At 48.9% G+C, this 23,894-nt stretch overlaps 2 protein-coding genes across 8 annotated transcripts in view; one reads left to right on the plus strand and one right to left on the minus strand.

The window, feature by feature from the left end:
• Positions 1-1,059: 1,059 nt before the first annotated feature.
• abcb11b (ATP-binding cassette, sub-family B (MDR/TAP), member 11b) lies at positions 1,060-14,096 on the plus strand. Of its 2 annotated transcripts, none has more exons than XM_040189613.2 (29): positions 1,060-1,202; positions 1,340-1,428; positions 1,549-1,582; positions 2,270-2,299; positions 2,391-2,442; positions 2,545-2,837; positions 3,006-3,093; positions 3,938-4,071; positions 4,148-4,319; positions 4,486-4,610; positions 4,686-4,860; positions 4,966-5,079; positions 5,203-5,313; positions 5,392-5,517; positions 5,950-6,153; positions 6,261-6,431; positions 6,831-7,032; positions 7,136-7,205; positions 7,722-7,842; positions 8,000-8,167; positions 8,691-8,795; positions 9,048-9,209; positions 9,407-9,610; positions 10,231-10,472; positions 10,752-10,908; positions 11,274-11,471; positions 12,141-12,347; positions 12,743-12,889; positions 13,165-14,096. In XM_040189613.2, the coding sequence occupies exons 2-29, from the start codon at positions 1,350-1,352 to the stop codon at positions 13,363-13,365; spliced, it is 4,092 nt and encodes a 1,363-aa protein (XP_040045547.1). In that variant the 5' UTR covers positions 1,060-1,202; positions 1,340-1,349; the 3' UTR covers positions 13,366-14,096. The 2 variants fall into 2 exon arrangements, with proteins under 2 accessions (XP_040045547.1, XP_040045618.1); XM_040189684.2 differs by having other exon boundaries at positions 1,061-1,206.
• The window catches only part of LOC120827374 (beta-1,3-galactosyltransferase 1), a 79,497-nt gene continuing 63,305 nt past the window's right edge, over positions 7,703-23,894 (minus strand). For 5 of the 6 annotated variants that reach the window (XR_013467557.1, XR_013467555.1, XR_013467564.1 and 2 more), the window contains 4 exons: positions 23,773-23,876; positions 23,282-23,378; positions 10,735-10,883; positions 7,703-8,196 (listed from right to left, as the gene is read on the minus strand). The gene's annotated coding sequence lies outside the window, so the exon portion shown is untranslated. Of the gene's footprint in view, positions 8,197-10,734; positions 10,884-17,674; positions 17,715-23,281; positions 23,379-23,772; positions 23,877-23,894 lie in introns of all 6 variants that reach the window. The other variant, XR_013467565.1, reaches the window with a different exon arrangement.

The following is a 23,894-nucleotide window of genomic DNA, read 5'->3' on the forward strand; positions in this document are numbered from 1 at the left end:
GGGTTCTGAATAGTTTCTGTACCCACTGTATAATGGACACATGTTGATCATTTTTGTCTTTGCGGTTTCCTGACGGCACTTGAAGGCAGCAGTGAATGACCTTCAGTACATGCGAGTGAGCAATACAGCGGTTTGTGTTAGCCTGCTGGGACAGTACGGTGCCATTAAGTCCCATTCCACACAAAAAAAATCGCAAGGAGGATTTTACATTCTCATACACAATTAAAGGTCCTGATTTAAAGATGCAAATTAAGCATTTCTTCTAAAACATGATTGAAACCGGAAATTTAGGCCCAATGAAACAAACCTACGGGAGCAGCAGTAAACGACATGTAGATTCCTCTTGCTGTTGCATTCAAGGTGAAGAAAGATGACACAGGTATAATAAAAATGAAGCTCCTGAGGAGGTCGAGCTGGGAAAGGGCAATGACCTACATGTCGACGCACAGCGACATCTGAACACAACACATGCAGCTACGGCGTAGCGAGGGGATGTTTTGGGTGCAAACACAATTTACCAGTAGCAAAAGCGGGCAAGAGTCACACGGTGGGCAGAAGATGTGTCAGGATCCGCGCATTCGTGGCCCCACAAAAACCACACAAACTGGAGAATTACTTTTGATTTCCTTCATTCACATGCGTTCAAACGTACAGGAGTCGTTGCAATGCATCTGGACAGCTATTGGGCCACTAGTGCCCGGTAGGTGAACTGGCACCTCGCCACAGGACTCAAGTTGCACAACCTATGCAAACCCCCCCACACTGTGCATTGAGCTACTGCTGCCCTATTAACAAATTCATATCTAAATCCTGTATGAGTCTCTATCCCGAGGATAGCGTTATTCTAAAGCAGCGCCCTGTGTGAGTAAATCAGTCACGTTCAGATAGTGAGGATGCAGAAAACAACGGCACATGGCCCACTACAGGGGGAAATATTTGCCCTGCCGGGGTCACCGGCCCTTTGAGCACCATAAACCGACAGGACACTTACCCTCAGACAACACACTCTGACCCCGAGTCCCGGCCGATCCTGTCCAATAAGAACACTTGACTCGCCGGCGAGATACCCAGTGTGCGGCGACGAGCTGCAGGGCTGCTTAGCTGTGGGAAGTAACGGCCCCACGTCGCCGCAGGAGCGCTGCTCACTTCGGTCACACTCGAGGATAAGAAAGCTGGTTTTCTCTTTTTAAAAAAGGAAACGTGTAAGTCTCACTCTACCTGAAAAGTCCACAATAATTGACTGTCTAGTGGGGATTACTTTTGACATTACTGTTATTAGGAAACGCTATTTGTTCGTGTTGTGCATATTTGAGATCTGCTCTCTTTTGGCTTCACCTAGATGAGTCAACATGCCGGCCGGATCAGTGAAATTGCACAGCATAAAAAAACTGGGACAGGAAAACCACAGCTACAACTTCTCCGATGAAGGTAATGCACGGCGAAAGTTTGAAATGATCGAATAATATAGAGATCAAGTAAAAAAAAAAGGTTAGGTTTACAGTTGTACCTGTAAAACAATACAATACTTATGGAATTCTTCTATTGCAGAACCAGCTGGCAGCGCTGCCGCTCCTAATAATAGGTAACACTCAACAGTAGGGTTACAAAATGCATTAAGTAATGCATCCCATTATTATTATATTATGCATTAGAAATGATGATTTATTGCATGCTTTAATGCAAGATCAGGCTCCAATTGAGGATTGTTTTCATCACTAATTAATCTGTTATTTGCGGTTTATTGAGCTTTCACGGCCACCATACAGAATCTCTCTCTCTCACACACTCACACACACACACACACACACACACACAGCAACAATCGGGAAGAGGCTTAGAGGTTGGCAAAGGCATCATAAAAGCTTTGACCATCTGTGGAATATCTGCAGGGCTTAGAGAATAAACAATTGTTAGCAGATGATCCATTAGAACGGAAAATCCTGATTATGAATTATGTATAGAAATTATGATGCATTTTTTAGAGGGCCAATGTGTAGGATTGCAAGTAATCTATTGGTAGAGATGGAATATCATATTTTAAAAGTAGAATTTCTTTTGTCTATACGGACCTGAAAATATACGTTTTATTACCTTCTGGAATGGACAAACAAAACCCCACCGTAACCTGGGAGGAGTTTCAGTGGGCTGCAATCTGCAGAATCACCACTAGGTGGCACTCAATCCACGAACTCCAGCTCTAAACACGCATCTTCTATTTCCATGGGCGTGTAGCGGCTCACCGTGTGTTTTTGTTTTTCTTCCCATGCAGGACCACAACATCTTCCAGCAATGACGGCACGTGAGTACAAGATGGCAAAAGAGGTCCTGCAAACTTTCACACGTTCACCTCCAATGAAAACAAACTGACCGGCCTTCTTTTTCCAAAACAGAAAGCGGCAGAACGGCGATCAGCCGGCAATCAGGGTTGGCTTCTTCCAGCTGGTAAGACGTTCTGCTCCGTAGCGCTCGCCCCTCCCTTCTCCATCTCCCCTTTTGAGATTCCACCCGCCGCTAACCCCGGCGTCGCTACCTGTGCCCGCCCAGTTCCGATACGCCACGTGCCGGGAGGTGCTGATGATGGCGCTGGGAGGCGTGTGCGCCGTGGCGCACGGTTCCGCCCAGCCCCTCATGCTGCTGGTGTTCGGCCTGCTCACCGACACCTTCATCGAGTACGACATCGAGCTCAACGAGCTGCGAGACCCCAGGAAGGAGTGCGTGAACAACACCATCGTGTGGAAGAGGAACTACACGACGACCTCCGCGCCACCGATGGACTGGGGCTCTGTGAGCAATGCGACGTGGGAGATGTTCACACCGCTGAAGTACAGGGCGTGTGGGTGAGTGGCTTGTGACGGATGCGTGAGGTGCACTTTTCATATACTTTTTTTCCTCCCATCATATTATGTAACGTGTGATGTTTGAAGTTTCTAGATCTGCGTTGAAGTGCGCGTGGTTCTGTAGTCCCTCATAAATGATTCACCGACTGCATTTGTGCCGTTTCTCAGGCTCCTCGACATTGAACACGAAATGACCAATTTTGCCTTCTATTACGTGGGAATCGCAGCTGCTGTGTTCCTGCTCGGATACTTTCAGGTTGGTCTTCAAATGTCTTCGTATTCAACCAAAAGGACTGATCTAAAAAGATCAGAAAGTGCCATCCACCTAAAAACTGTTCAATGAGGATGACATATTTGGGTCCGATTACCCATGAGATCTTGAAGGGGATCGTGAAGCCTCCTCCGGCTACTGAGATATTCAGATGACAAGCTTTTTAAAAAAATGTGTATGACTGCATGGTACAGGGTCTTCTGCACATGACAAACTCTTGTCAGTTAATAAGTCGTATCAATCTGGACCCCCTGCTGATGAAAAAGTACAATCCGTCAACTACGGCATGTTATTAGACAGACTGGAAAACTAGATGGGACCTTATGGAAAAATCATATCACTGGTTCATGTCATATTTGCAGGATAGGGACTACTTTAAACTGTTAAGTGCTCTATAATCCAATAGTGTTTTAAAGCCAGAGATGGTACTGCAATTTCTGAAAGATAAGAGGCTTAGAAGACACGGATTTTGATCTAATCAAAGCCAGAGGGGCAACGATATAGCAATTTTAGTCCCCTAGAATGGGTGAAAATTGCTTTATCTTACATTTGCCATAATGCACCTCATCAGGGTCATTTTCTCAAACTGGAAAAAGCTCTTCTGAAGCCAGTCATCATGCAGGTGCTCTGTGAGGCCTTTAGTCGAATAAGCAGAATCTCATCATGTCAAATCAATGCAGCGCCCCTTAAAACCTTCACGGGAAGGTTGCCCTGTTACCCCTCAAATGGAGGTGAAAGGTCAGGGGTCCCGATACCATCCCGTTGCCGCGCATGCTTTTCACGCAGAAAACAAACGCGCGTCCAACCGGTGTGTGTTTACGTCCGACAGATCTCCATGTGGGTGAAGTCGGCCGCCAGGCAGATTCAGCTCATCAGGAAGATGTACTTCAGCAAGGTGATGAGGATGGAGATCGGCTGGTTCGACTGCACCTCTGTGGGGGAGCTCAACACTCGCATGTCCGAGTGAGTGACGCAATGAGTCCAGGGTTTCTGTGCTTTGGGATCATCGATGCTGACGCGGCGGCACCTTTTGTTACAGTGATATCAACAAGATCAACGACGCCATCGCGGACCAAGTTGCCATCTTCCTGCAGCGCTTCACCACCTTCGTGTGCGGCTTCTCCGTCGGCTTCGTAAAAGGATGGAAGTTGACGCTTGTCATTGTCGCTGCGAGTCCATTGATCGGCGTTGGCGCCGGTCTAATGGCTGTGGTGAGAATTTCTCTTGATTTAATATTTGCTGTACTTCTCCTAACTTGTTGACTAGACTTAAACTTTTGACTAGACACAACTTTGGTTCAATTTCTCTTAACCTTACTTTTGGTTTACTTTCTGTAAAATAATTTCTCTCAAACGCGTCACCCTGTTTTTCCTCCAGTTTGTGGCTAAGCTAACGGGGATGGAGCTGCAGGCCTACGCTAAAGCCGGAGCCATAGCAGACGAGGTGCTCTCCTCCATTAGGACCGTGGCCGCTTTCGGCGGGGAGGCAAAAGAAGTGCAAAGGTAGAAATCCTCCGGGTGAAAGTTGAAGATTTACTTTTCTGTCAGGCAGCTGAGGTCAGCCCTTCTCCTCTGCAGGTACGACAAAAACCTGATCTCAGCGCAGCGCTGGGGCATCAGGAAAGGTCTGATCATGGGCTTCTTCTCTGGATATATGTGGCTGGTCATCTTTATGTGCTATGGTCTGGCCTTCTGGTACGGCTCCAGCCTGGTGGTGGACACTGAGGAGTACACACCAGGAACACTACTGCAGGTTTTACAACATTAGGATTCATTACAACATCTGCTGAGCGATCAGCACTGTTGGAAACACTCACAGACTGTATTACACCGTAATACACTGACATCTTCTTTCTAGGTGTTTTTCGGTGTGTTGATAGCAGCCATGAATCTGGGGCAGGCCTCGCCGTGTCTGGAGGCATTCGCTGCAGGCCGTGGAGCTGCGACGATCATCTTTGAGACTATTGAGAGAGTGAGAATGCTTGATGTTTTAAATTTTGCACGATTTTCACCTTTAACAAGGTAATGTGTTATACAGGAAACCAATTTCTTTGTACGGACAAGTCTCATTTTTCAAAAAATGTGCTCCTGCCAGGAGCCGGAGATTGATTGTCTATCCGAGGCGGGATACAAACTGGACCGGGTCAAAGGAGATATTGAGTTTCACAATGTCACCTTCCACTATCCCTCCAGACCTGAAGTCAAGGTACCTGCTCGCTTCTACACTCGTCCTGTGTGGCCCAGACCGGTATTTTGACTTTCTGCTCATGTGATCTGTACTCAGATCCTGGACGGGCTCAGCGTTCCGGTGAAGTCGGGGGAGACCACGGCCTTCGTCGGGCCGAGCGGCGCCGGGAAGAGTACGGCCATCCAGCTCTTCCAGCGCTTCTATGACCCTAAAGAGGGCATGGTGGGTTTAGCGGCCGAGCCGATGACTCGTCCCGCAGTGGGGCTTTGTGTCAACGCCCTGAGTCCCTGGACGCACCGCGGCTGCCGACTCCTTCCTCTTTTTTGAGCTTTATTCTAGTGGCTTAAAAATAACCGTCCCCGGGGGCTGATGGAGGAACATGATAATCTGTTTCATTATTCAGCCAATGGGCGCTAACGACCTCATTTTTCACTTTCACTGAAATTGGAGGTCTTTACACGCCTCACTCTTATTGCTTTCAGCTTTTATGGGACAAAATAGCCTCTTATAGCACAATGAAGGTTAAGCACTAGACTAACCATCCCTATCACTAGCATTGTTGCATTAAAAAAAAAAAACATTATAGCCAGCAAAGCATTTTAATTAAATCATCCATCAATTTTAGCACAACCGGCTCTCTGCCCTCCGACTCAGGTGACCCTGGACGGCCATGACATCAGAGGGCTGAACATCCAGTGGCTGCGCTCACTGATTGGCATTGTGGAGCAGGAGCCCGTGCTGTTTGCCACCACCATTGCTGAGAACATCCGCTACGGTCGGCCCGGCGTGCCAATGGAAGATGTCATCGGCGCCGCAAAGCAGGCCAACGCGTACAACTTCATCATGGATCTGCCGCAGGTGACGCGCAGGGTTTCTGTCCGATCGTCTAGTTGCCCACAGGAACAACGTTGAGTTTTGAACACCGTCAGGCTTAATAACTTTCCCTGTCATTTTGAAAAATGTAGAAATTCGACACCTTGGTGGGGGAGGGTGGAGGCCAGATGAGCGGCGGCCAGAAGCAGCGCATCGCCATCGCACGAGCGCTGGTCAGGAATCCTCGTATCCTGCTGCTGGACATGGCAACCTCTGCCCTCGACAACGAGAGCGAGGCGACCGTTCAAGAGGCTTTGGACAAAGTGAATATCTGCCAAATTAGCTTCTGTCTTCTCTGCTTTGGAGGATTCATGGGTTCATCGTGTTGCCAGTCTGGCTTGCAAAGACAATGAAAACCTCCTTTGAATTAAAAATACTGTTTCTGGTAATCTTCCCTTTTTCCTCTGAAAGGTAAAAGTATGTTGTCCTATGTGAACACATACCAAGTGGAAACGCGTAACATAGTTAAGGTTCTAATATGCTGATGGATTATAGGAAGGTTGCAATACAGAAGTGGATCAATCAGGGTTCATCGTCTGATTTCATTTGCATAAGAACGGAGCAATTGTGCGTCAATCATCTCAATGTGTCACAATTCAAATAATAACGGCGCGAGGAAAATCCTGCTCCAACCATGTGTGCGTCGTCCGGTTTGGCCACAGGTACGCTTGGGTCGCACCACCATCTCCATCGCCCACCGGCTGTCCACCATAAAGAACGCCGACGTGATCGTGGGCTTCGAGCGCGGCCGCGCCGTCGAGTGCGGCAAACACGACGAGCTGCTGGAGAGGAAGGGCGTCTACTTCACGCTGGTCACGCTGCAGAGCCAGGGCGACAAGGCTCTGAACCAGAAGGCTCGGCAAAGTAGGGCCGCCTCCCACGCCTGTGAAACATGATTCTGTCCCCTGGCAGACGCCGTGGGCGTCCGCTCATTGTAATGGTCGCCTTTCGCTCGGGTCTTTCTCAGTGGCTGACGACGAAGAAGCGCCAGCGAGGCTGAATCTGTCCAGGGCAGGCAGCTACCGGGCCAGTTTGAGGTATTACTACACACACACACACACACACACACACACACACACACACACACACACACACACACACACACACACACACACACACACACACACACACACACACACACACACACACACACACGCACACGCACACCCGTCATCGCTTCATCTGTTTATTTGTGAAAACTGTAATATCTGTGTCCATGGTCTTGACTGTGCATCTAAATAGGATTTATTACAGCAGTTATTTTGATACTGGGACCTTCAGTTCGCTTAATTACCCTCCTGCAACGACTGTGACATTTGGAGCATTTAGCTGACCCTATCATCCAGAGGCCCTAACAAGTGCTGCAAACAGGAGAGGAGGCTTCAGGTCCTCGAACGCCACTGTTACAAGCTCCCAGTAATGAGTGCACGGAGAACACCGGCGGCTGAATGCGTTCCTGCGCTCTCTGAATATTCATCTTCCTGAAGAGATAGAAATCAGTGGGTGTTATTTCTTTATTTATCTTTTGGACTTGTTTTTCTTTGCTTCTGCAGAGCCTCCATTCGCCAGCGGTCCCGGTCTCAGCTGTCCAATCTGATCCCGGGGTCTTCGGTCCCGATGGTCGGAGAGCTCGGCCCCAGAGCCTACTCTGTGTCACGGGCAGACAAATCCACGGTACGCAATTCTATAAGCGGGTCCAAAACAATTACCGCACCGCCGGACCGTCGAACCACTTGTGTTGGGATGTTCTTTTCTTTTGTGCACCGACCCTTTGGATGGCGTAACGGCTCCGACTGCCGGCTGACGCGTGTTTGTCTGTGTGAACGCTCAGGACGCCGTCCCAGAGGAGGAGGAGGAACCAGTGGAGCCGGCCCCAGTCACCAGGATCCTGAAGTACAACACACCCGAGTGGCCCTACATGCTCTTTGGGTCCTTAGGTGCTGCCATAAATGGGGGGGTCAACCCGGTCTACTCTCTGCTGTTCAGTCAAATCCTGGCGGTGAGGTTCGGGGGATTTCATCGGCGGTTCTGTAACAAAGAAATATTAGCAATGAGCTAATTTCAAAAGCCTTAAAGCCACGGATGTTTTATTAAACACCACCCGAGGCCCGAGGTTACGCCAGGAAACGGTCGGGCCGAGTTCATCGGTACCACAGAGTTGTAAAAAACCATCCTCTTCAGTTTCCTGGTTGTTATCTAAAAGGAGCCTGGGGTGCCTTTTTGTGCAATATATTTTTGGCCAAACTGTTCACTTTAACACAGAACACAAATACAGGAGGAGAAAAAGACAACTTTTTCCCCCCGGCATTATATTCACATAATTCTTTTAAGAGACAATTCATTGAGTCTGGTCCCATAACTGTCCTTCAAAATAAAATAAAAAATCACAACGGTGAAAAAACTATTTTAAATTGACATAATAACTCTTAATTATTAATAATGAATTAACTATGCAGAGGTTTTAGACCTGTGTGTGTGTGTGTGTGTAATGCTCTGTATTAACTTCTCTCTCTCTCTCTCAGACATTCTCAATAACAGATTCGGAGGCTCAGAGGAAGGAGATTGATAGCATCTGCCTGTTCTTTGTCATGATCGGCGTGGTCTCTTTCTTCACCCAGATGCTGCAGGTACGGTAGCAGACTGATTGGTTTAGTGCCTCACCTGCTATTCAAGGTTATAGGGGATGTCACAAGAGCGCTTAAAAAAAGAGAATTAAATGATTTGGGTCAAATTAATACTAACTTAGCTGGGAAATATATTCAATGACGCACAGACAAATTGCACACAGAAGCAATTTCCTCAGATTCGTTTTACATTACGCTGGAGATCGCTGTGATGGTATTTGGGGCTCAGAAATAATCCCGCGTGGGTGTCTCCAGGCTTACGCTTTCTCCAAGTCCGGGGAGCTGCTGACGCGCAGGTTGCGGCGGATCGGCTTCCACGCCATGCTGGGCCAGGAGATCGGCTGGTTTGATGATCACAGGAACAGCCCCGGGGCTCTGACCACGCGCCTGGCGACTGACGCCTCACAAGTTCAAGGGGTGAGTTTATGAAAGATTTCATCCAGTCCCATATTCAGCCTTGTGGGATTTAGGGCCGTGTAGTGATGAGGTTGCAGATTGCATCCGACTGGACAGTCCTCCCTCCACGTTGGGCCGTGTTTAGTTTGTCTGTTCTGGGCTCCTGTAGAAACAACATGCACATTGCACAGTAACCTTCACTTGTGTTCCTCTACAAGGCCACGGGCTCTCAGATCGGCATGATCGTCAACTCTCTGACCAACATCGGCGTGGCCGTCCTCATGTCCTTCTTCTTCAGCTGGAAGCTCACGCTGCTCATCCTGTGCTTCCTGCCCTTCATCGCCCTGTCGGGCGGCTTCCAGGCCAAGATGCTGACGGGTTTCGCCAAGCAGGACAAGCAGGCAATGGAGACCGCCGGACAGGTCAGGCATCCGTGTACCTGCGCCACAGCTTCAACTAAATCCGTGTCTCGCCATCCTCAGCTCAACTCTGTCAGCGCGCCGCGTTCCGCCCCGAAAGCAACATCTCACTGTTCCCGATAAACCTCCCGGGGGAGGGCGACACGCTGACGCGTGCACCGACAACAGATAAGCGACAGCGCGCGGTTCAGTTTTCCTCATCGCTGCGCAGCCCTCCAGCTGAACCCTGATCTCGGTGCGGAAGCTTTTCATTAGCCGCTCCTGTAATTTGGCGGGGCAGCCACAGAGCAGTCAGACTGGAGCCACCCGGGCCTAAGACCGCGTCACGGTACAGCCGACGCCGAGCGGAGACGACTGTCCCGTTTATTCCAATGCAGTAAACCCCAGCCATCCCAATAAAGTGGATTAGATGAAAGTTTAATGATCCCTATGGGGGGAAATGGGCTCTCTGCAGCAGCGTACGATAAGATGATAGATAAAAAGCCAGCAAAGGCTTTATCTCGATCGTAAGTCTTCACACGTTAGTTTCCCGAGCAATTAATTAGGAACAACTTCTCTTCAGCGATCTTGCCTTCTTTGCAGTTTTTAATCTGGTATCCAAAAAACGGGTCTTTTACTTCCAGATATCCGGCGAGGCGCTGAACAACATCCGCACCATCGCAGGCCTGGGCAAAGAGAGGGTTTTCGTGGACATGTACGAGGCCCAGCTGGAAGCCCCGTACCAGGCGGCGCTGAAGAAGGCGAACGTGTACGGGGCCTGCTACGGCTTCGCCCAGTGCGTCATCTTCCTGACCAACTCCGCCTCCTACAGGTTCGGAGGGTACTTGGTGCGACAGGAGGGGCTCCACTTCAGTTTGGTGTTCAGGTGAGAGGAGAAAACCGCTTTTCATCTTATTTGTATGTTCTTTAACGTTCTTTTTTAATGTTACTACCATAAATCTGTATAGTCACATCTATGTGAGTGGTGTAGTTCCTTTATGTCACATTAGCTTTTTAGCTGCCGATTGCAGTTAAAACAGCTAATGCTAAATGCACACTATATTGGTTTATATAAGTATTCAAAGAACAATTACTTTTTTAAGTAAAGGAACCTATTCTGTGCAAAAACGTCTGAATAGTTACATTACATCGTCCTTTCCGGCAGGGTGATCTCGGCCATCGTCACCAGCGGCACGGCGCTCGGCAGGGCCTCCTCTTACACGCCGGACTACGCCAAGGCCAAGATCTCTGCGGCCCGCTTCTTCCAGCTGCTGGACCGCGTGCCTCGGATCAGCATCTACAGCGATAAGGGGGATAAATGGGTACGGGGGAATACGTTGCGCTCCGTGTCATGTGCTATTCCAAATGAGTGCTTCCTGCTCTCTCTGCAAAGAAACGTCTAATTTATTATTCCTTTATTGCTGTGCTCATTAATTTTGCATTAGTCATGAAAGGGGTATGTAGATGGAGCAGACAAGGAAGGATTGGTAGTCCTTCTATCAAATATATTACAAGCAAAGGGTGAAAACGCAATAGGCCGAGCAAGGCCTTGTGACTTGAATAAAAAGCAATCAAATCAAATAAATGTAGTACCACAGCAGGTGGCACATTGATGCACACAGACGCCTATAACCTTTGTTCCGTTATCATACCCCCCCCCCCCTCTCTCCCTCCTCTGTGTTTTCAGGAAAACTTCCAAGGGAACCTCGAGTTCATTGACTGCAAGTTCACCTACCCCACCCGGCCGGACATGCAGGTCCTGAATGGGCTCAACGTGTCGGTGAAGCCCGGCCAGACGCTGGCCTTTGTGGGCAGCAGCGGCTGTGGGAAGAGCACCAGCGTGCAGCTGCTGGAGAGGTTCTACGACCCCGACCACGGCCGAGTGGTGAGTCGTGTCACTGTGTCCTCTGTAAATGATTCTTCAGGTACTTATTTTTTATTTTACGCTCCCTCATTAATCCGAATTAGAGGGAGGATATTGTTTTTTTTTAACTTTCAATCTTTAATATTTAAGCGCCTCTGATTTCAGAGAAGTTTTATTTCATATTAGTCTTATGTCCTTTAAGCCCGTGAGAAAGCTTCTCTAAAGGTCCGATGTCTTCTTTTGTTCTGGAGGGAACATTTAGCCGCCAATGAGAGGATGGTGTTGATATCGGACTTCCTATTACCAGATCCACGCAATCGATATGTGTCTGCTTGATGTGTATGGTCAATGGAAGAAGTCAGTCAAAGAATAATTACTCATTCATCAGATGTTCACGTTATATATATATATATATATATATAGATAGATATATATAGATATAGGGAGGTTTGCCTTTGTGCCAGTAAGTAATCCCAGCAAAGATTCAAATGGCCTAATTGGGTTGAAAGTGGTTTGGAAACGTTCTGATTCCCCGTTTGAGATTTAAAAAAGAACAGCGTCACCTGTGCGTAGTTGGGAGACAAATCAAGGCCGACATGGTGTTCTGATGGCTCATTGAGTGGACTGTATTTCCAGCCTTTGGGTATTATATTGCTTTCTCTTAATAGTCAAATCTATGACTTCCTGCAGCTGATTGATGGCCACGACTCGACCCGCGTCAACGTGCCCTTCCTGCGCTCCAAGATTGGCATCGTGTCCCAGGAGCCCATTTTGTTTGACTGCAGCATCGAGGAGAACATCAAGTACGGCGACAACTCGCGGGAAATCGGCACCAACGAGGTCATCTCTGCCGCCAAGAAGGCGCAGCTCCACGACTTTGTCATGGCACTTCCCGAGGTACCGTGGACATTTTGTGTGGCGAGGACTCACGAGCAGAGGCCCATCCACAATATTAACTACAAAGGAATCACTGCGTAGTGAGTCATTTCTGGGGTCCAGAAGGGTGACTTGACGGATACGTCGACCAGCTGAAAGCGCACACATTTAAAGTTCATTATTACAGCGATAAAGAGTGATTCAGACCTCAATCGGCTCGTGGTTGAAGAGCTCAGTCTTAGGGATCGTTGACTGATTGTTGGCAGGTGTAAGAGCCTCTTTTTGCTGAAGAAAATGCCTCAAAACGGCACTTTAACAACCATGGACACAAAGAGCATAATTCCTGGTAAAAATCATTACAGTCACTTTCATAATTTATTGTTTTCGACTCGCCATCACTTTTCATCCTGCCTCAGAGATACAACACCAACGTCGGTGCCCAGGGTTCCCAGTTGTCCCGCGGTCAAAAGCAGCGCATCGCCATCGCCAGGGCGATCATACGCGACCCCAAGATCCTGCTGCTGGACGAGGCCACATCCGCCCTGGACACCGAGAGCGAGAAGGTGCGCCTCGCTAGGCTCTTTAATCCACACGCTTCTTATCTGCTCCGCGTTCGTCGGCAGTTAATTATTATTATCATTAACAATCGCTGCCATCTTTGTTATTCCCGCGGAGCCTCTCTGTGTCCGAGGAGCAGAGGGGCCTCTGCAGCGCACCGATACACCCGGACACGCTAATGATAGTAATCAACGCGCCAGTGGGGGAAATGCCATAATTGCGAGGCGCAGCGCCGCTAACTGAACGCCGCCTCGTGGCGGCTTTGGTGTCTCCCCGACAGACCGTGCAGGACGCCCTGGACCGAGCCAGAGAGGGCCGGACGTGCATCGTCATCGCCCATCGCCTGTCCACCATTCAGAACTCGGACATCATCGCCGTCATGTCGAGGGGCTACGTAATCGAGAAGGGACCCCACGACCACCTCATGGCTCTGAAGGGGGCCTACTACAAGTTGGTGACCACGGGAGCACCAATCAGCTAACGCGCGCGGGCGGGCGGAAGGGGGCACGAGTGGCGAATTAGCGATGCAGCCAAGGGGAGCGAGCGCTGAGGAGCGATGTAATAGCCGTACATGGACAGAGACCGGACTTATGCCAAAGTACAGGAGATGCACCTCTTCGCTCTTACAGTATTTATTTGTGCGTTGGGGCTCTTTTATTGTGAGTCACACATTAAATTGGGGGGGAAGGAAGTTACCAATTGCCTTTGGGTTTTGGTGAAAATTGTTTATCAATGACCAACATCAGGATCAGGAATCATCAAATCAATCATTTGATGCAGCGTTATTACAAAGTGTAAACCACAATTCGCCGTAGTCTCCTGTGCCAAACCAGTGCTTTAACAACCACTGACAGACATAAAGATGATGCCAAAATATTTGTATGAGTCATGTCCAAACACATTACAGTTATGGCAGTTATACGACATGCTAAATATGAAGCTAGAGCCAAACGCTACTTAGCTTAGCGTAAAGGCTGAACGAAGGGGGAAACAGGTAAAATGGCTCAGTGAGCTCTAAAGGTCATTATCTATTTGATCTATTTTTTATTAACATTTATGGAAACAACTAAAAACAGTAATTTGCTTTAAGAAAACCATTGAATTGGTTCATAAGATGTTGTGTGTCTGTTTTTAGCCGATTGTAGCTTTAATGCTGTACGCGTGGTCCAGTTTTTTTATGCTTTGTAATGAAATAAAAACCATTAAATTGCTCGACTGAGCCGTGCGTAGTGAATATGTGATTATGAGAAACTTCCTCATTAATCAAACGCGTCCTGCTGAGCTCTGGTTAACAAGCTCACCGTCTTTATGAGCACCTGGGCGCCGTTGGCAGCATTTGAAGAGACGACACGCGCGCGACGACTCGCAAATACTGCAAGTCTGAACATTTAATTATGGTCTGGATTGATTAAATTCCCCTTTGCTAAATAATAAAATGGAAAATCAGCGGTCATGTTTGAGACCCCCTGGTCTGTTTATCGCATCAGTTAAGCCAATTAGAGCTCTGCTAGCCGGGGTGGGAGGAGCTTTGCTCGCTAATTGCGCTTCGTCTCTGGACTTTGGTGACCAATAAGCTTGTTTCCCACCGTTAACATGTGCACCAGGGGGTCCGAGGGGGGGTAATTAGTCCGTCCACGCACACACAGTCCTGACTAATCAACTAGAAGGTGAAATCACCTGTTTGCATGAACCATGGGGGGGGGGCGACGGGGCAAGTGGTGCGTTCAAGGACACCTAGAACATAAAGTCATACAGAAATAAAACAGTAAGAAAAAGGGACACATGAAATTTGGTTGTTTCCTGCAGAAAAATACCAAAAGACTGAAGCCGACAAAATGCTGTGTGAGTGAATCCATCAGTTAATGACAAAACTAATACAAAAAATGAAAGAAAGAATGTGGAAAGGAAAGTCTTTATTCCTGAATCTTAACCTCCAAACAGTGGGCGAGAAATTAGTAGAGCTTTAAAGATATATAGGAATATTTTTTGCCAAATTACTGCTTATGGATCAACCACCCGTTTTAAACAGGCCTGGTGTGAATGAAATATAATATAGCGTGAGCATATTTCTACTAAACCTTGGTGTATGTAGGCGTACAATACACAACCTTTTGTCTTTATTTGTGAAATTATTTCTGTCTTGAGTTCTTTGCAAAGAAGCCAATATTTTACAATTCCTGCCTGCTTCGTTTGTTATATCTGAATATTACACATTTGCATTGAAATCAGAGGGCCTTGACGCCATGAACAGAAACTAATAAAGGTTTATTGGCTGCTCCTGCCTATTCTCAAATGGACTTATTCACATATTTAAATCATTGGAGGTTCAGGCACATTCTAAAACTCTTACATGTGGAACAGGATCCGGGCCAAGCAGCCCGGCAGCAGAAATGCCCGGAAGAAGAAAAGCTAACGGCGAACGGCACGAAAACCCCTAAAGGGACGAAGCTGGCATGTGTCTAAAAGCGAAATATATTCCTCCCGCTGTCATGCGCTTGTTGAAGCGGGCGGACGACGTGATTGTAACGCACACAGAAAGGCCCCGTCAGTGGACGCCGGCGAAGCACGATCGCATTACGAGACCTGCTGCTCTGAGAGGCCTTTCCCTCCGAGGCTCGCGTGGAGGTAATGCGCCGCACAGGCTCCCTGCGAGGTGAAGATAATGCCGCATGGCAGCATCTTGGGGCTCCGGCGGCTCCGTGGCCCGCGAGCTGCCGGGGGGGGGGGGGGGGGGGGGGGCCCGAACTGCGAATAAGCGGCTTGGAGGCGCGACGCCGCTAGAGTTCATGGCGGGAACGTTTCACACCCGAACCCGCCCCCCCCCTTTTTCTCCGTCAGGTGCGCAGATGTTTGAGGTTTAATTTGTGAGCGCCGCCGTGCTGACCTCTGGGAAATCGAGTCTTCAACTTCAATCAGTATTCCTCAGGTGCCCCCGCCGCCCCCCGCCGCCCCCCCGTCCCAGCTCATCCGGCTGAGGGGACATGGTTGGACTCCCCGCCGCGAAGTGTCGAAGCAACTCCGATTGATGAGAACAGACGGCGGGGGGCCGAGGGGGCCGCGTCTCTGCCGGGTGTGATAAAGAGGCGCCCGAGGCCCCCCTCTGTGCATTCCCTGTGATCTCAGTCCACGGAAACAGGCCCGGCCCGAACACACAGAACATTAGGGGCAATTCGAAATGTGGCTGGGTGTTGATTAAAAGTGGGCTTTTCCTGCGCTGTAATATCTCATAAGATGTCATCCGTTCAGCTCGGTAGTTCTTATTATTCCCCCTATTTTCCCCTGAAGGATGATTTATTTACTGTCGACACAAAGCGCTGACACTCAAGGAGCCATTACAGCTAAGGGATGGAGGAGGACGACCCCTAAATAAGATGGAAGAGGACGACCCCCCTGTTTTTTCTTTTTCTCGTCTAGTCGATAGCCGGTCCGAGGGCGGCGGCGTGTGGAGTTTGAATTTAAATGTTGCAGAGGTGAGATGAGTGGGAATTAAAAGGATACCCGGCGAGAGAGAGAGAGAGAGAGAGAGAGGGAGGGAGGGAGGGGGAGCATATTTAATCTAAAGGTAGCAGCTGCAGGGAGAGTTGCCTGTTGGTAAGAGTCTTCGCTCACACTAAAAGGCCGCCTCGTCTTCAAGTGTCTCTCTCAGCTCAGAATACTACAAATGCCCACTTGACCTTTAACGGACGCCAAACGCGTGGCTTAAACTAGCATGTAACATCGGGGGGGGGGGGGGGGGCTCATTAGTTGTCTGTCATGGATCTGGCATTCCTGTGATATACATATTCATTTGTGCCTGGACTGGACTCTTCCAGCTGAAGCGCCTTCCCCTCGGTCTCGCTCGGCCCCATAAAGCCGAAATCACAGCGGCCATTGAAGAAATAAACCCACACACGCAGACCCAAAGGGGGGGGGGGGGGTCCACAACGTAACAAGGGCCTAATTTCCTAATAAACGACAACGGTCATCCCCATTAAAGCTTTTCATTATCCACGTCAGTATTACAGCAGCAAACGCAAAGGGGACCGGCACCTCAGGGGGGCCGGGACCCTCTAATACGTTTTTGGTCATTCATTAAAACGAGCGTGGAGGGATTCACGATGAGAACGCCTGAAGTTAAATTTGCATTACTGCCTTTGCTGTTTTCTTCGGGCCCTCGGCAGTTCGACCGGTGGGGCAACTGAAGAGCTTCAAACTGTGATTTGTTACTCTACTGTCGCACGGTGCTGAACCCGCATTAACATATTTCCATTTCAAGAGCAGAGCTCTGCTGAATAAAACACCTGCTAATGTCCCAGCTTATTAAACGGCTGCATTATTGTAAACCCAAACACGTCCTTGTTTAAATCTGTACTGATGCCCGCTGTATTCTGTCCACAATAGCAACTTCTTCTAGTCCCATTCAGCTCTGTGGCCTTTTTCATAGCTCGCGTTCCCTCTGTTGTTTATTCCAACGGTGGCTTTGCAGCGAGGGAGAAGGCGTCCGGCCCTCTGCGGGCGGCGCCGGAACTCAAGTTTCCCTCCTCATCTCCCCCAAACTTTGAATCTGCCTGATGAAAATCACAATTATAAAAAGCAAGGCACCGACGCTAATTACCAACGGTGCGAATTGTCGGGTTCTGAGGAAGCGGCCCCGGGGGGGGGGAGAGGGGGGCCGTCTATTAGCGAGGCGTTCAGGTGGTAATTTGCTTGGTGAGGGTTTTCACACGGCGCTGTGAGCAGCATTACGGGCGGACCTGCTGGTCTGATGCGCTTATCTTCACTAGAACCCGGCTCGTTTCTATTTGACTTACTGTGGAAGGTCCAGTAGGGAAAACAGCTGTTGTTGACGACCTGCAATGAAGAAAATAAATGTGTGTGTTTTTCAGCTGGTCTCCGTATTCGGCGAAATTAATGATGACTTACTTAAAGCTTAAATTTTAATTGGTTAAAATAGATAATGGTTCAAGTTTAAAAAGCATAAAACATTAAACAGAAATTCTTTTAACATCCTCATTGGTGATAAAAGAAGCTGGCATAGTTTATTATTATTATTCATCATCCATAACGGGGCAACGTGATACCAGCTGGCAAAATCCAAAAGCATTAAAAGAAGGTAAGTCAAGAGTGTTTCCTCTTCCGTTAAGTCCCTCATCATTCGCTGAACGGTCTCTGTGGACCACAATGCAATGCGGCCACAAAACATATTGCTCCCCGGCCACATGTTCAAGCCCTCGGCTGAACGCAATGAGTACACACCTGCTCGCCCTCTCTCTCTCTCCGTCTCTCGCCCTCTCTCTCTCCGTCTCTCGCCCTCTCTCTCTCCGTCTCTCGCCCTCTCTCTCTCTCCATCTCTCGCCCTCTCTCTCTCCGTCTCTCGCCCTCTCTCTCTCCGTCTCTCGCCCTCTCTCTCTCCGTCTCTCGCCCTCTCTCTCTCTCCATCTCTCGCCCTCTCTCTCTCCGTCTCTCGCCCTCTCTCTCTCCGTCTCTCGCCCTCTCTCTCTCCGTCTCTCGCCCTCTCTCTCTCCGTCTCTCGCCCTCTCTCTCTCCGTCTCTCGCCCTCTCTCTCCGTCTCTCGCCCTCTCTCTCTCTCTCTCCTGGGCCACATGGTTGAATCTTCCTGGAGAAATTAAAATCATGAGAGAAAGTTCAGACTCAAAGAAAACGTAGATGAAAAATGAATTAACCATGAATTTATTTACGTTATATACATAAAAGGGCGTGACAGTACTCAAGGAGTCTTCCCCCTTTTAAATGTCCAATCCATATATTCTTAAACGAGTCATTTGGGCGAGTGGCTCTCAGCTCTTTGGCTTGTGAGCACATAGTGAAGTGATATCGACCACTGCAAACATCTGCCTGCCGTTGGGGACCAAACGCCACCCAAGAGACGCGTAAAAAGCATAACTTGAGCGACAGGGAAGCTGATGAGCATGAATGTGAACGGCTCCACGTGACACTCAACTGGTTTTTGTGGCTCGGGTGGTTTCAGGGCACTCCTGCGTTAAGTAAATCGCGAGGGAGGAGATTTAATGCAACATTTGACCTCGTGTTTTCCCCTTCAGACACCCGACCTCAGCATGCTGGGTAATTGAGTCAACCCCCCCCCCTTCACTTTTTCCCTGTGCAGCAGCACTTTGTTGAATCGATTTTGCCGCTTGATTATGGCTAAAAACCTTTAGTGGCTGCGTCCGCGAGGTGATGCTCTCCATTGCTCCTCGGACACATTCACACGCTCACATCAGGCGCCTGCAGGCCGCCGCAAGTAACGGCTGCTATTAATCTGCCCGCCACCTGAGGTTTGATTGAATGCCCCCCCCCCCGCCCGGCTGGCATTGATTCTCACACCCTGTACTCCAGAATCTGTAGTTCACACGCATTGGCGCTTCTAGGACGGGGACGTTGTGTTTATTTGATGGTTATCGTAACTAATTGCTTTTTACATTACAAAAATATGCAAAGTATCTAAACTGCCTCCGCATTGATGACATGGAACATGAAAATACTAATGTTTTAATTATTCATGAATACACTCACACGGTATTCTTCTAAATGGACCATCATTTACTAAATGAATATCACGCTGAATTGAAGACTAAAGTGAGAGCACAGACTCCGGTTTACAATGTTTACTGGAGGTAATTGTAAACTGCTAAATTTGGCAACTAGCGGGCAGATCCGTAAAAGGAAGGTGGTGTCAACAGGAAGTCATTGTGCGATAGTGTCTGTGTCTCTGTGTGTGTGTGTGTGTCTCAGGGATGAAAGCGCCGCAAAAGGCACAAAACACTCGCATTTCCCTCCACATTGTTCCAAACAAAGCGTTTCGCGTTGACAGGTTTTCGGTGAGAAAAGTGCAAAGACATAAGTCTGCCCCCTCCCCCCCCCCCCCCTCCCCTTTACCACAGACACATCCTGTCTATAAATTGCTGCATTCCATCTGTGCTGGAAATAGCCTTGTTTCCACAGTCATCTGCTGAGGATTTAGTTTGGGTTTTTTGTTCGGGGCGGATGTAGTAGATGGAAGTTTGAGGCCGGCGCAGATTATCAGAGAGGAAAAAAAAACAGGCAGATATTCAGTTCAACGGAAAAACACCGCCCGCCATCGTGCTCGTGAGTCACTCTACGAATCACAGGTGAGTAGATTTTCTCTCTTTACACCCCCCCCCACCCCTCCCCCTCTTTTCGTATTCCCAAGGTTTGCAAACACGGAGCGAAAAAACGAAGCGTGACCGAGTGTTTGCAGGTGTAGAGTGAGATGGATGTGCTTTTAATTGAGATTAATTACATCCCGAATGAGGCAATGAGCTCCCCACCGCTCCTCGTCAGAGCTGCTTGGGCCCACGTTAATTTGGAGGGGGGTCAATTGCCCAGCGCGTTAGCTTTGAGTGCTGCTGCTGCTGCACGGAGACGAGTGACCCGGGTTCCCAATTCCAGACGGGAAGAACAAGTCGTGAATGTGAGCGAGCTCGATGGATGAGATAAATAAAGCGAGTGTAAAAGGAGGCCCAGCGCACTCGGACGGTGGAATCTCACATCGCAGCTGCAGGCCTCAGGCAGCGTCGCCTCGCTGAGCTCTAATTGAAACAACGAGGATCCGCCGTCCTCGATTCCCACATCCGCGGGAAGTCCCGACGCAAGAGTGGCATAAATCTGCATTTTGTGCTCTACGCTCGGCCTAATGAGCATGTGAGCTGTGGCAGCACACCGCTGCAGCTCTGGGGGGGTAAAGTAAGGAATCCCAATTCGATAGAATAGGAAGAGAAGAGTGCACGATAACCTTCGTCTGCATCAGACAGCATTGCTCCCGCTGCACAGACGCAGGAACACCAGTACGGCCGATAACAGAATGACACAAACGACACGGCGCGTTGCTCCTGTACCCCCCCCCGCCGCGGAGTGTGATGATCTTGACCGTCACGCGCACATTAGGTATTTATGAGGCGCTCTGGTGTGATTATGCAAAGCGCTCGCTGATCGGCGAGGTGGGCGAGGTCGCCTCCGACGCGGAGATTTGGAGAGTTAATTTATTGCTTCCTACATTGAAATCCAGCCGGGCCGTCACACTTATCTCCGTCAGATGCCCCCCCCCCCCCTTTCCTCACGTCGTGATGTATGCTTCCTATTTAAATACTATCAATCCGTTAGGGACGACAGGGAGTAAGTCATGCTGCCCGAAAACAACACCGACAAGGACAGTTTGTCCTGACAGATGTGGTCTGTGTGTGTGTGTGTGTGTGTGTGTGTGTGTGTCAGCTAACTCAGTTAATGAGGCAACGCAGAATGTGACGAGTCATTTATGCAGCACAACTCCAGAGCTTATGCTGGAAATCAACTTGTCAAAGAAATGACCTTCTATTAACGTCTATTCCTTGACATCGGTCATGGGGTCAAGGAAAGGTGGTAAGGAGAGGTCATGAGGATTTAGGAAAAGAAAACCGCTGTTTAGGGAATCCGACACACTCACAATATTGCTGCCGTGAGGAATTATCTCCTTTCTGTTTGTGAAGGAATGTCCAGTGGTTCCTTTGCTAAAGGAGCTCGGTAAGGAAGCATTGAAGCTCCTTTCCTTAGCATTTAGAGAATTTACCTCCATTTAGGAAGCTTCCTAAGAAAATTTGACAATTGGGAGTCCAGCCTTCCTCTCCCTTCACCTCCCCCTCCCCCTCCCCCCCAAACACCGCCATCCATTTGTTTTCTTCTTCTCGGAGAAGCAATCTCTGGAGCCAATTTGACTGTTGGATCTCGGAGGCACGGCGGCGTCCCAAATCGACTGGCGTTCACCGTTCATTTGTCAAACGCTTGGAAATGTGTCAGACGGGACAGAGATTAATAGCTTGTGTTTGTGTTTTGTTTTTTAAATCGCTGAGCTGCGTCGGGGTTTGACCTTTGGGTGACAAGTAAACACGCCGCGCTTCCTCTGAGGTGGAGGAACGAGAGGCCGATGACCGACGACGTGCCGGCTATCGAGTCAGACTTTAACACCAACGCAATTGAAGATAATAAATGAATGCATGTTGAATATCTCTGCCAGGAGTTCGTGTGTGTCAGATGTCCATCCATCCATTTTCACCCGCGTGTATCCGGGGGTCGGGTCGCGGGGGCAACACCTCCAGCAGGGGACCCCAAACTTCCCCGTCCCGGGACACATCTAGCAGCTCTGACTGGGGGGTCCCAAGGCGTTCCCAGGCCAGTGCAGAGATATGGTCTCTCCCCCTCGTCCTGGGTCTTCCCCCGGGGCCTGGAACTCCTCCCTGGGGAGGCGCCCAAACCACCTCAGTATTTATACAGATGTCACATGCGTGGCAAAGGGATTCCTGAATGTAGTTCCTAATTTACAGAGGATTTGGTTGACAAACCGATTTCTGAATATAATGTGGTATCCTGGAGGGAGGGGATTAAAAAATGTCTATAGTCTGTTCTTCTGCGTACATAAAATTGTTTGAGTAAGATATCACGAAGAAGCAGCAGCAGCAAAGGGACTTTTTTTCCAATTTAAAAAGAGAGTGAGAAGAATGCCGAAATAACAAGGAATCCCAATGAACAACGACAATCACCTTGTTGCTACGGGACATAAAAACCATCAGCATCGCACCTACGTGCGCTTTCCATGAGATCTGATTGGTCAAGCCACAGACACCACAGGGGGCCCTGTGAGTGTTAATCTCTTGCCCCCGATATATCGACATACTTACACAAAATAGTTTCAGGCTGGCGGCGTCCCCGAGCCCCCCCCCCCCACTCCCTTGTTTTTCCTCGCGGGGGGGCGCGATGAGGTCACGCACGCCGAGAGACGAGCGGCACCACAGCGAGCTCTGCTCTTTGCTCAGCGGCCCTCGGAGCTCCCCGTCTAGCGAGGCCGCCCTGCTCGTTATGAGGTTCGTTTACCACGGGCCGGCGGAATAATCACTCGCTTTTCATTCTCCCCCCGAGCCGCAGACCCTTAAATGCAGCACCACTGGGCTGTTTGGCCAATTACAGAGCAGGCGGTGTGTAGCTCGCCATGTTGCGCTCGCCGTAGGGGCCGATCAGAGGAACGCAGCACTGAGGATAAGACACTTTGAATAACAATTATTTCACATGTGTAATACAGGGCGGACTGTGCTTATGCGTCTTTATTTTAATGGGAATAAGAAATAAAAGTCATTAACCGATAATGTTGTGCCTGTTTCTTTACTGCACACAAAAAGACTGACAGCACGGGGGAATAAAACAGTTTCAATTATTCCTCAAAAAGCGTTGTGGAGAATCAAAAAGAAGTGTTTGACGGGAAGCTGTCGAGCGGGGAATCGTTTTCATCGCGAGGACATCAGAACAGCAATGGGGGATTCTTTCCCCCGAGGGGGAAGTGTTTGAGGAAGGAGCCTTTTCTTTTCTTTTGTTTTATTTTATATTTATCTTTGTGAGTGAAGAACAGAACAGACCTTTTCACACGTTTCTCCCCCAGCACCAAATCCCTCTGCAGTGTTATGCTGCTCCTTTCAGATGATGATGATGATGATGATGATGATGATGATGACACTGCTCGGAACAAAGGGATCACCAACACAAACACACACACACACACGTAGGCATCAGAGACGGGAGCAAAAGTATTACAGAAATGTGTGATGTAGAACACACATGTATGCACGTAAACGTCTTCATGGTACAGATTAAAAGCTCTTAACCTACACGAGCGTCATCAGGATCATCCGTTCTGGGTCTCATTCAGAACATCGTAAAATATAACCGTCGACAAGGCAAAATAATGGGAATTATGAATTGGGATGGTTTGCACTGTGAAGTTTGACATTCATCATTAACCACAACAGATTTTGCTGGAAGAGAATTTTTGTAATATATAATATATCATACCAAACTACACAGATGCTTTATATTCCATCTACACACACACACACACACACACACACACCTGTATGCAGAAGAGAAGCACCACGAGAGCTGCGACTTCATGCTTCAAACTCAGCACAGCTGGCGCTGATCAGACGTCTCCTGTTCCCCCAACATGCTCGCCGGCTGTGTGCAACAGAAGCA

This window comes from Gasterosteus aculeatus, chromosome 1 (assembly GCF_964276395.1).
Source record: "Gasterosteus aculeatus chromosome 1, fGasAcu3.hap1.1, whole genome shotgun sequence".
Classification (NCBI taxonomy): Eukaryota; Metazoa; Chordata; class Actinopteri; order Perciformes; family Gasterosteidae; genus Gasterosteus; species Gasterosteus aculeatus.